The sequence below is a fragment of the Stegostoma tigrinum genome, chromosome 44 (genome assembly GCF_030684315.1).
Source record: "Stegostoma tigrinum isolate sSteTig4 chromosome 44, sSteTig4.hap1, whole genome shotgun sequence".
NCBI classification, from domain to species: Eukaryota; Metazoa; Chordata; class Chondrichthyes; order Orectolobiformes; family Stegostomatidae; genus Stegostoma; species Stegostoma tigrinum.
In genome coordinates this window covers 7401842-7413267 of record NC_081397.1, presented here as the reverse complement: position 1 = coordinate 7413267, position 11426 = coordinate 7401842, and the positions used below count along the sequence as shown (strand labels likewise).

Below are 11426 nucleotides of genomic sequence, written 5' to 3'. Positions count from 1 at the left end.
AACAGGTGCATCCTTTTTTTAAAAAAAAACTTTTTTTGCTGGATGTATGACTGACTGGCCAGTGTTTATTGTCCTTCCTTAACTGAGCCTTGGGAGCTCTGCAGACCAATGCTATCAACGTGGATTTCACAAGCTCCAAAATCTCCCCTCCCACCACTGCATCCCAAAACCAGCCCAGCTCGTCCCCTAATCTGCTCTTCCTCTGACCGATCCCCTCCTCCCAGCTCAAGCCAAACCCCCATTCCCTACCTACTAACCTCTTCCCGCCCCCTTGACCTGTCCGTCCTCCCCAGACTGACCTAACCCCTCCCTACCTCCACACCCACACTCACCTCTACTGGCTTCATGTCCGCCCCTTTTACTTAAGACCAGAAGACATCAGAGTGGAAGTAGGGCCATTCGGCCCATCAAGTCCACTCAACCATTTAAATCATGGCTCAGGGGCATTTCAACTCCACTTCCCTGAACTCTCCCCGTTGCCCTTGATTCCTCGTGAGATCAAGAATTAGTCGATCTCTGCCTCGAAGGCATCCAACGTCCTGGCCCCGACTGCACTCCGTGGCAATGATTTCCACAAGCCCGCCACTCTCTGGCTTTACAATTGTCATCTCATTTCCGTTTCAAATTTACCCCCTCTAATTTTAAGGCTGTGCCCACGGGTCCTAGTCTCCCGGCCTCACGGAAACAACTTCCTAGCGTCCACCCCTTCTGAGGCAGGCATTATGTTGTAAGTTTCTATTAGATCTCCTCTCAACCTTCTAAACTCTGATGAGTACAATCCCAGGATCCTTAGCCGTTCATCATATGTCAAACCTACCACTCCAGGGATCATCCGTGTGAATCTCCGCTGGACACGCTCCAGGGCTAGTATGTCCTTTCTGAGGTGTGGGGCTCAAAATTGGACACGGTATTCTAAATGGGGCCTAACTGGAGCTTTATAAAGCCTCAGAAGCACATCGCTGCTTTTATATTCCAACCCTCTTGCGATAAAGGACAACATTACATTCGCTTTCTTAATTACGGACTCTACCTGCAAGTTAACCTTTAGAGAATCCTGGACCAACACTTCTAGATTCCTTTGTACTTGAGCTTTACGAATTTTCTCACCATTTAGAAAATAGTCCATGCCCGTATTCTGTTTACCAAAGTGCAAAACCCCACATTGAATTTTATCAGCCATTTCCTGGACCACTCTCCTAAACTGTCTAACTCTTTCTGCCGCTTCTCCACCTCCTCAGTACTACCTGCCTGTCCACCTATCTTCGTATCATCGGAAAACTTCGCCAGAATGACCCCGGTCCCTTCATCCAGATCATCAATACGTAAGGTGTACAGCTGCGGCCCCGACACCGAAACCTGCGACACCAATCGTCACCGGTTGCCATGCCGAAAAACAGCCTTTTATCCCAACTCTCTGCCTTCTATCAGACAGCCAATCCTCAATCCAAGCCAGTAGCTCATCTCGAACACCATGGGCCCTCACCTTGCTCAGCAGCCTCCCGTGAGACACTTACGTAAGGCCTTTTGGAAGTCTAGATAGATAACATCCACTGGGTTTCCCTGGGCTAACATACTTGTTACCTCTTCAAAGAATTCTAACAGGTTTGGCAGGCACGACCTCCCCTTACTACATCCATGCTGACTTGTTCTAATCTGACCCTGCACTTCCAGGAATTTCAAAATCTCATCCTTGACAATGATTCAAGAATTTTATTAACTACCGAAGTCAGGTTAATCGGCCTGTAATTTTCCATCTTTTGCCTTGATTCTTTCTTGAACAAGGGGGTTACAACATCAATTTTCCAATCATCTGGGACTTACCCTGACTCCAGGGACTTTTGAAAGATCACATCCAAAGCCTCTGCTATTTCCTCAGCCACCTTCCTCAGAACTCTAGGATGTAGCCCTTCGGGGCCAGGAGATTTCGCAATTTTTAGACCTTTTAGCTTTTCTAGCACTTTCTCTTTTGTAATGCCTACCGTACTCAACTTTGCCCCCTGACTCTCCCTAAGTGTTGGCATACTACTCATGTCTTCCACTGTGAAGACTGACGCAAAGTACTTATTAAGTCCTTCAGCTACTTCCTTATCTCCCATCACCAGCCTTCCAGCATCAATTTGGAGCGGCCCAGTGTCTACTTTTGCCTCATGTTTGTTTCTTATGTATTGAAAGAAGCTTTCACTGTGATTTCTAATATGACTAGCTAGCCTACCTTCATATTTGATCCTCTCCTTCCTTATTGCTCGTCTGTCTCCTCTGCACCTATCTTCCCCTCTGTCCATCTTCAATCTGCCTTCCCCCTCTCCCTGTTTATTTCAGAACTGTCTCCTCCTCCCTCTTTTCTGATGAAGGGTCTCTGCCCGAAATGTCAGCTTTTGTGTTCCTGAGATGCTGCTTGGCCTGCTGTGTTCATCCAGCTCCACACTTTGTTATCTTGGATTCTCCAGCATCTGCAGTTCCCATTTTCTTTTTATTTTGGGGGCAGCTGCTGTCAATACCCACCCAAACAAAAGCTTCATTTGTCATTTTCAAAATTGGTAATAGCCCACAATCTGCTGAGTGAACAAAAAAAGTACCCATTTGCCTGTGACTCTCAGATGGATTTCTTTCCGATTTATTTATTCTTTAATGAGACATAGCTGTTGCTGATTGTCCAGCATGAACTGACTTCTTGAACAGCTTCATGTTGCTGTACAGAGACCCACAATGCTGTTCCAAAAGAGATTACGAAGATAGACTCAGTAACAACCATTCATTTCCAAATAAGTTTGTGAGTAGCTTGGAGGTGATTTTTACTGGGGTTAGTGCTACCATGTCTGATGTCCTTGCCCTTGAAGATGAGTTTTCTAAGTCTGGAAAGGTGTGTGTCAGAATAGTGGGTAAAAAATGTGGCAGTGCATCTTGTCCAGGGACACATTATTGTCTCTTGGAGTTGGCTGTGGAGAGAATGGATACGGTGCCAATCAAGGGGCTGCTTTGGCCTAGACTCAAGATTGTTTTCAGTGTTGTTGGATCTGCACCGTCATTGACACACTTCTGACTTGAGAATTGGAGGAGGGCTGCAGGCTTCGGAGTGTCAGCAGTTTCTACATCAAATCGCAGAGTCGTCTTGCTTTGTCTCTGAGTCTGTGGCCCCGAGTGATATCTAAAACCAGGTCATCTCTCTTGTGAGCTTGTTATTCTAAACTGGACATTGCGCTTTCTTTACTCAGAGAGTAGTAAGGGAATGGAATGCTTTGCTTGCAACGGTAGTAGATTCGCCAACTTTCGGTACATTTAAGTCGTCATTGGATGAGCACATGGACGTACATGGAATAGTGTAGGTTAGATGGGCTTCAGATCGGCATGACAGGTCGGCACAACATCGAGGGCCGAACGGCCTGTACTGCGCTGTAATGCTCTATGTTCTAATGGTCTCTTCATTATAGAAAAGAGGTGATTGCATTTGAGCATGTGTGGAGGACATTCATCAGGATGTTCTGAGGGAGTGAAGCATTTTAACTCGATGGAGAGTCTGGATAAGTTTGAGATAACAGGAACTGTCAATGCTGCAGTCTGAGATAACACAGCGTGGAGCTGGAGGAACACTGCAGGCCAGGCAGCATCACTGTTTTATCTGGATAAGGTTGGCTTGTTTTCTTCCGAATAGGGAAGGTTGAAGAAGGTCCTGAAAAAATGGTCTGCATTCTGATGGGTCTCGGCGAGGGAAGCAGAACGACCATTCATGGGGTGGGAGGTTGGGGGGGCGGGGGGACGGGGGGGGGGGGGGGGGGGGGGAAGAGATACATACATTTAAGCTAAAAGACTCAGAAGGAATTTCAGGAAAGAAAAGACACCCAGAAGGTGCTGGGGGTTTGGAATTCATTGTCTGGGACTTTAGTTGAGGTGGTGGATAATCTTTTCACATTAAAGAAAAAGGGTTGGTACAGCACTTAAAATGAAATAACATTCAAGGCAACGGGCCTATTGCTAAAACATGAGCCGAATGTGAACTTAGTGTGGCTTCAGTGGTTACAGACACAATGGAATGAAGTGCTTGTTCAATTCACACAGATGATCCCTGGAATGGTAGGCTTCACCTACGATGAATGGCTAAGGATCCTGGGATTGTACTCACTACAGTTCAGAAGGTTGAGGGGAGAACTAATAAAAACTTACAAGATAATGTATGGTTTAGAAGAGGTGGACGCGAGGAGGTTGTTTCCGTTAGCAGGGGAGACGAGGACCCGTGGGCACAGCCTTAAAATTCGAGGGGTTCAATTTAAAACTGAAATCAGACGACATTTCTTCAGGCAGAAAGTGGTGGGCTTGTGGAATTCATTGCCGCAGAGTGCAGTGCAGGCCGGGATGTTGGACGCCTTCAAGGCAGAGATTGACAAATTCTTGATCTCAAAAGGAATCAAGGGCTACGCGGAGAGTGCAGGGAAGTGGTGTAAAAATGCCCATCAGCCATGATTTAAATGGTGGAGTGGACTTGATGGGGCGAATGGCCTTACCTCCACTCCTATGTCTCACGGCCTTGTGGTCTAATTCTGGAGAATTCTCTTATTCTATGATTCTGGAGCAGGGGACAGTGAGTGGACAGCACAGGACAGTTCACCTAACTTCTCCTTTACCAATCTTCTATCTGCCTCCCCACTTCTCCCTATTTTTTTCAGAATCCCCTTCTCCTCCACCATTTTTGAAGAAGGGTCTCGACCCGAAACGTCAGCTTTCTTGCTTCTCTGATGCTGCTCGGCCCGCTGTGTTCATCCAGTTCTACACCTTGTTGTCTCAGATTCTCCAGCATTGGCAAGTTCCTACTATCTCTTGAGGAAGCTTACTTGTTTTTGCACCCAAACTGTGGTGAGAATGTGGAACGCACCGACTGTGTGGGTGGTAGAGTCAGAAACCATGACGACATTTAACAAGTCTTTGATTGGGCATTTGCGATGCCAAGGCATACAAGGCTCTGGGTCGAGAGCTGGGAAATGTGATGAGAATAGTTCGGGACTTGCATCTTGTGAGGGCACATACAATTTGCTGAAGGGTCTGTTCCATTGCCATGGCACTCTATTATGCTGTCCCATTGCCATGGCACTCTATTATGCTGTCCCTCAATGATCCTACGACAAGTAAGTGAAGGTTTACAGAAACAGATAGTTTTCAAGGACAATGCCAAAAGGAAAAGTGATGCACAGGCAAAGTGCATGTAAGAATTTAACCAAGGATTAACACCACTGAAGAACTGGAATTTGTGCCAATGCACCAAACCTGCAGATGAAAATGCAGTGTCCAGTTTGATTGCAAACTGCAACAACCACCAGTTAGTAACATGATCCATGGAAATATCTGAATGCCTGCTGTTGTGATCTCAAGCATTTACCTGCGTCGAGTGAAATCCACCACCATAGTTCTGTTGCATCATTGGCCACCGCGCAATCGGTGTTGCATAGTCAATATCATTCCTTGACAACGCTTGAAGCAAGGCATAAGCAGTGGTTTCCACAGTCATCGCAGAAGCCTGTGCTGCTTCAATTGGATACGGCTTCTCGTCCTCCAACAATGGAGGCTTTCCAGGAACCAACTCAGAATCTGTCATTTGAGAAAGGGATTAGCTGAGAATAAAGTTTACATCATGTAGATTTTTGTTTGCATTTCACCAACACAACAATGGTTTTGCTGGTCAAGATCCAGCATTATCTCACCACTGATGTCTATAACATTCTCCATACTTTCCGCTCAGTGATGGGTCCTTTTGTTTGGGAAAAATAGGCACCTTCAAATGCAAATGGATCAAGGTGAGCTTTAGTTTCTCATCAGGCTACATGGCAGTTATTACAAGATGTTACGAACAAAAGGTGAAGGAGCAGATGAAACCATTCACCAGTCTGGATGATCTTCTTGCCCTCATCCTGAGGAGGCATCACAGATCTTAACTTACACGCAATTCAAATTATTTCATGCAATGACAAGACTGAATGTTCCGGATACTGCAAATGCCATGGCACCTGGCAGCATCCCACAAACTGTCCTGGAACAATGTGCCCCAAGGTCGCCACACCAACAGTAAATGTTTTCCAGTACATTTTTAAACACTTGCAACACTCACATTTCAGAGAAAGATGACCTATCACGCAATCGGCAGACAAATTGTCCTGACCAATTATGACCTCAATGTATTCTCAATCATCAGCAAAGTAATGCAACATCTGGATGACAGTGCTGTCAAACAGCTGCACACTAAGGTTCAGTTTACTTTTCGTCATGCCACACTTCTCGTAACCTCGTTCAGGATTTACCACAAATATGATCAGAGATCCTGAGCTTGAAAAGGAAGGAAAGTGCAATCTGTCATTTCCACCCTGGCAACTTCTGATTGAATGTGGTGTTAAGCAGAGGAATAGAAAATTGAGTCAGTGGCATTCACTGGATACCTGCACTGGCTGAAGTCATGTCTTCATTTGAACCAAAGTGGAGACATGAACGTTCATTGAATATTGTCCAGGTGTCCAGCAGAATTCATGACTTTTCCAACAGTGAAGTCAACGATGAGAAAATACAGTGAGACTTGGACAACGATCAGGCTTGGCCTGATAAAGGATAAGTAACATTTGCACCATACAAGTGCGAAGCAGCAATCAGCTCCAACAAGAGCGAATATGACCATATCACAAAATTCCATGGAAATGAGGTAAGAAAAATTCAGTGCTTGTCTTTGACTCTCACAGAATCCGTGAGCTTAAGAATTTAATTCTCCTGTACTGTCGCCCACTGAGGTGCTTGGCTATCCACTTAATCAAGGTTAACACTGATCTAAAACTAAACTGGAACGGTTATATAATCAGCAGCTGCCAGGTCCGTGGTACAAACCGCCCTGCTGTGGGACAGGGTCAGGCAAATCCAAGTGAGTGATCGTGGTTGGAGACTCATTCGTTGGGGGCATAGTTTCTGTAGCCACATTTGAGATACCAGGGCTGTGTGTTGCTTCTCTGGTACCAAGGTCAAGGACATCTCTGAGTGGTTGCAAGAAATTCTTAAGGGGGAGGGTGAGCAGCTAGAGGCCATTGTGCACATTGGTACCAATGACGTAGGTAGAAAGAGGGATGAGATCCTGTGGACTGTGTACAAGGAGTTAGCAAAGAGGCTGAAAGGCAGGACCTAGAGGGTAATAATTTATGGGTTGCCACGAGTGCCACATGTTAGTGAGTTAAGTCAGAGAAAGATAGGTGAGATGAATGCATTGGTTAAGGAGCTGGTACTGGGGGCAGGCTTTCAGGTTCATGGATAATTGCGACCGCTTCTTGGGCAAGGGGTGACCTGTGCAAGAGGGATGGGTTGCACCTAAACTGAACAGGAACAAATACCCTCACAGGGAGGTTTGCCAGTGCTACTTGGGAGGATTTAAAGACTGGCAGGCAGCTGGGAACCAGAGCAGCAGGTCAGCAAGTAGATGAATTGATGGCAGGTACATGCTGGGACCAATAAATCAGAAAAGAATGGCAGTCAGAGACAGGTACATGAACATGATGGCACGAACAAGCTGAAATATGTTTATTTCACTGCCAGGAGTATTACAGGTAAGGCAGATGAGCTTAGAGCCTGGATCAGTACATGGGACTCTGATGTTGAGGCCATTACAGAGGCTTGGTTGAGACAGAGACCGGACTGGGTGCTCAATGTTCCAGGGTTTCATTGCTTTAGACAAGATAGAGGGGAAGATAAAAGGAGGAGGTGCACTCCTAACCTGTGGGAAATGTTGCATCTGTACCTAGAAAGGACATTCTGGAGGGCTTGCCCACTGAGGCAACAGAGGTAGCGTTCAAAAATAAGATAGACACAATCACTCTGATCAGATTAAACTAATAGCCTGCTCCCCTTTTGCCACTGACACACTGAGGAACAAATATGTAGGCAGCTTTTGAAACAATGCAATAAGTCAGAGTTGTCACAGTCAGTGAATTTAACCTCCCCGGTATTGATTGGGACTCCCTTACAACAAGAGTTTAAATGAGGCTGAATTTGTTAAGTCTATCCAAGAGAGTTTCTTGACACAGTATGTGGATAGAAGATGGGCCATACTGGACTTTGTCCTGGTCAGGTAACTGGTGAGAAGGGTGGGAAAGCATTTTGGAAATAGTGATCACAACTCCTTAAATTTTAAGATTGCTATGAAGAAGTATAAGTCAGGACCTTGGGGGAGAGTAAATTATATCAATTTTAGGTAGGAGCTGGGGAGTGTTAATTGGGGGGAGCTGTCACATTTGCCATATGGGAATTGTTTAAAGGCCTGCTTATGAGTTTAGGATCAGGAAGGAGGAAGGACAACGATGGCAAGGTAAAAGACCCTTGGATAATTGGGGAGGTTGTGAAGTTAGTCAAAAGGGAAAAACAAAAATATGTCAGGTTTAGGAAGCTAAAATCGAACAGGGCTGACATAAAGAAAGCAGAAAAAGAAAGGCGATCAAATGACCTTGGCAAGGAGGGTTGAAGGAAATCCCAAGGCATTCTGTGCATACATCTAAAACAAGGGGATAAATAGCAAGAAGGTACGACCATTCAGGATAAAGGAGGGAACTTGTGTTTGGAAGCAGAGGATGTGGGCAAGATCCTAAATTAAGTCCGTGCATCACTATTCACTCAGGCGAAGGGTGTGGAGGATAGTGGGATTTGTGTGGAGCATGCTCATGTGATAACAGCATTTTGAAATCAAGAAAGAGCATTAAGGTGGATAAGTCCTCAGGACCCAATGGTATCTCCTCAAGGTTTTTGAGCGAGGTGAGAGAAGAGATTGTCGGGGCATTCAGCAATATCTTTGTATCCTTGGTAGCCACTGGAGGGGTACTGGAGGATTAGCAAGTTGCTAAATGTTCTTCTTCTGTTCAAGAAGGGAAATAGGGTCAATCCAGGAAACTCTCGACTAGTGAGTTTCTCATCGTTCATTGGAAGCTATTGGAGAGAATTCTTAGGGATTGTATTTATCTGTATTTGGAACAGCATGGCCTCATTCGGGACAGTCAGCATGGCTTTGTGCAGGGCAGGTCATGTCTTCCTAACTTGACTGAATTTTTTGAGGAGGTGACGAATGTGATCAATGAAGGTAGAGCAGTGGATATTGTTGACATGGATTTTAGCAATACTTTCAACAAGGTGCCTCATGATAGGATCATCCAGAAAATTAAGATGCACCGAGTCAATGGTGGCTTGGATGCTTGGATTCACAACTGGCTTGCCCAGAGAAGACAGAGGCAAGAGGTGGAATGGTGCTTTTCAGGCTGTAGATCCAGGACGATTGGTGTTCCGCAGGGATCTGTGCTGGGACCTCTGCTGTTTGTGGTCTATACAAAATGACTGAGGTGAAAATATAGATGTATGGGTTAGCAAGTTTGCAGACAATAGAATGATTGGGAGAATCAGGAGGAGTGTAGACGTCATAAAAGGATACGGATCAGTTGCAGAAACGGCAAGTGGATTTTAATCCATTAAATGTGAGATGCTCCACTTTGGGAAATCAACTATTACAGAAAAATATACAGTTAATGGCACCCCTCAGTGCAGAATTGTTAAGGTGGGGATGCAGGTGCACTCAATCTGTTCATTGAGAACTGTCGACGTGCTATCACCTCAATTTCTCTGTTCCCTGCACCAAACCCAACCTACGTCCTGCCCAACCGACTGCCCTCCACGCACTCATATCTCACCCTGACTTTGTTATTAAGCCTGCCGATAAGGTGGTGCTGTTGTGGTCTGGTGAGCTGAAGTCTACCTTGCAGAGGCTGAGCGCCAGCTCTCAGATACCTCCTCCGACTTCTCCTGGACCATGACCGCACCGGGCCATTGTATCTACTACAGTAACTGATCTTGGTCTATCCGGTGATCTTCCCCCTCTGTTTCCAAGCTGAAAGGCCACAGCTCCCCACAGGTTGCTCCTACGTCCCCCTAAAAATCCACAAATGAGACTGTCCTGGCAGACCCATTGTTTCAGCCTGTTCCTGCCCCACAGAACTCATCTCTTCCGACCTTGACTCAATCTTCTGTCCCCTGGTCCAAGCACTGCCCACGTACATCCAGAAATACCCTGATATTTTACGCAGTTTTAAAAACATCAGTTTGCCGGTTCCAGCTGCGTCCTCTTTACCATGAACGTGTAATTCCTTTACACATCCATTCCCCACCAGGAGGTTCTTAGGGCTGTCCCCTTCTTCTTGGAGCAAAGACCTGAACATGCCCCTCCCACCACCACCCTCCTCCACTTGGTCGACCTCATCCTCACCCTCAACAACTTGTTGTTTAACTCCTCTCATTTGCTTTGGGTAAGAGGAGCAGCTCCGGGCACCTGCGTGGGCCCGAGTTAAACCTGTCTCTTCACGGGGTACGTGGAACATTCCCACCCACAACACTTTCTCCGACACATCAATGATATCATCCGGCTGCTTCTCTCTCTTGTCTGAAATTGGAAAACTTCATCAACTTCGCCTCCAATTTCCATCCTGCCCTCACTTTCACCTGCTCTACCTCTGACTCTACCCTTCCCTTCCTCAACATTTCTGCTTCCGTTCCTGGGGGTAGGCTTCGCACTAATATCCATTACAAACTCTCTGACTCTCACAGCTACCTGGTCTATATATCCTCACACCCCACTTTCTGTAAAGACTCCAACCTCTTCTCTCACTTCCTCCATCTCCATCGAACATGTTCTCATGAGGCCAACATCAACAAGGGAGCCTCCAAAATGTCCATCTTCTTCCTCAACTGAGGATTCTCCAGCTCCGTGGTCGACAGGGCCCTCAACTGTGTCCAGCCCAGCACTTTTGCCCTCACCTTTTCTCTTCCCTCCCAAGATAGCAATAAGGTTCCACTTGACCTTACCTATCAACCCACATACCCACATCCAGACCAACCTCAGGCACCATTTCCACCACCACCAGCAGGATGCCGCCACCAGACACATATTCCCCTCCCCTCCCTTATCCGCCTTAACCGGATCACCAGGAGGAAATGCAAGCAGACACGGGGAGAACGTGCAAACTTCGCACAGACAATTGCCCGAGGCTGCAGTGTGAACCACTGAGCCACCGTGCTGCCCAGAATCTTGGTGGTGTGGATGAGCAGAGAGATCTCGGTGTCCATGTGCGTAGATCCCTGAAAGTTGCCACGCAGATTGATAGGCTTGTTCAGAAGGCGTATGGCGTGTTAGGTTTTATTGGTACAGAGATTGAGTTTCGGAGCCATGAGGTCATGTTGCAGCTGTACAAAACACTGGTGCGGCTGCGCTTGGACTATTGCGTACAGTTCTGATCGCCACATTATCGGAAGGATTTGGAGGGGGTTTATTAGGATCTTGTCTGGTGTGGAAGGAAGGTCTTATGAGGAAAAGCTTCGAGACTTGAGGCTGTTTTTGTCAGAAGAAGGTGAAGTGGCAACTTAATAGAGACATACAAGATAAT

At 46.3% G+C, this 11426-nt stretch overlaps 1 protein-coding gene across 7 annotated transcripts in view; it reads right to left on the bottom strand.

Moving 5' to 3' along the window:
* LOC132206954 (uncharacterized) overlaps positions 1-11426 on the bottom strand; it is a 622337-nt gene that overhangs the window by 273903 nt on the left and 337008 nt on the right. For 2 of the 7 annotated variants that reach the window (XM_059642069.1, XM_059642070.1), the window contains exon 1: positions 5366-5423. The exons of the other annotated variants lie outside the window; for them this stretch is intronic. In XM_059642069.1, the coding sequence (XP_059498052.1) occupies positions 5366-5407 (42 nt within the window). In that variant the 5' untranslated portion in view covers positions 5408-5423. Of the gene's footprint in view, positions 1-5365; positions 5424-11426 lie in introns of those variants that run through there. 7 annotated transcript variants of the gene reach the window in all.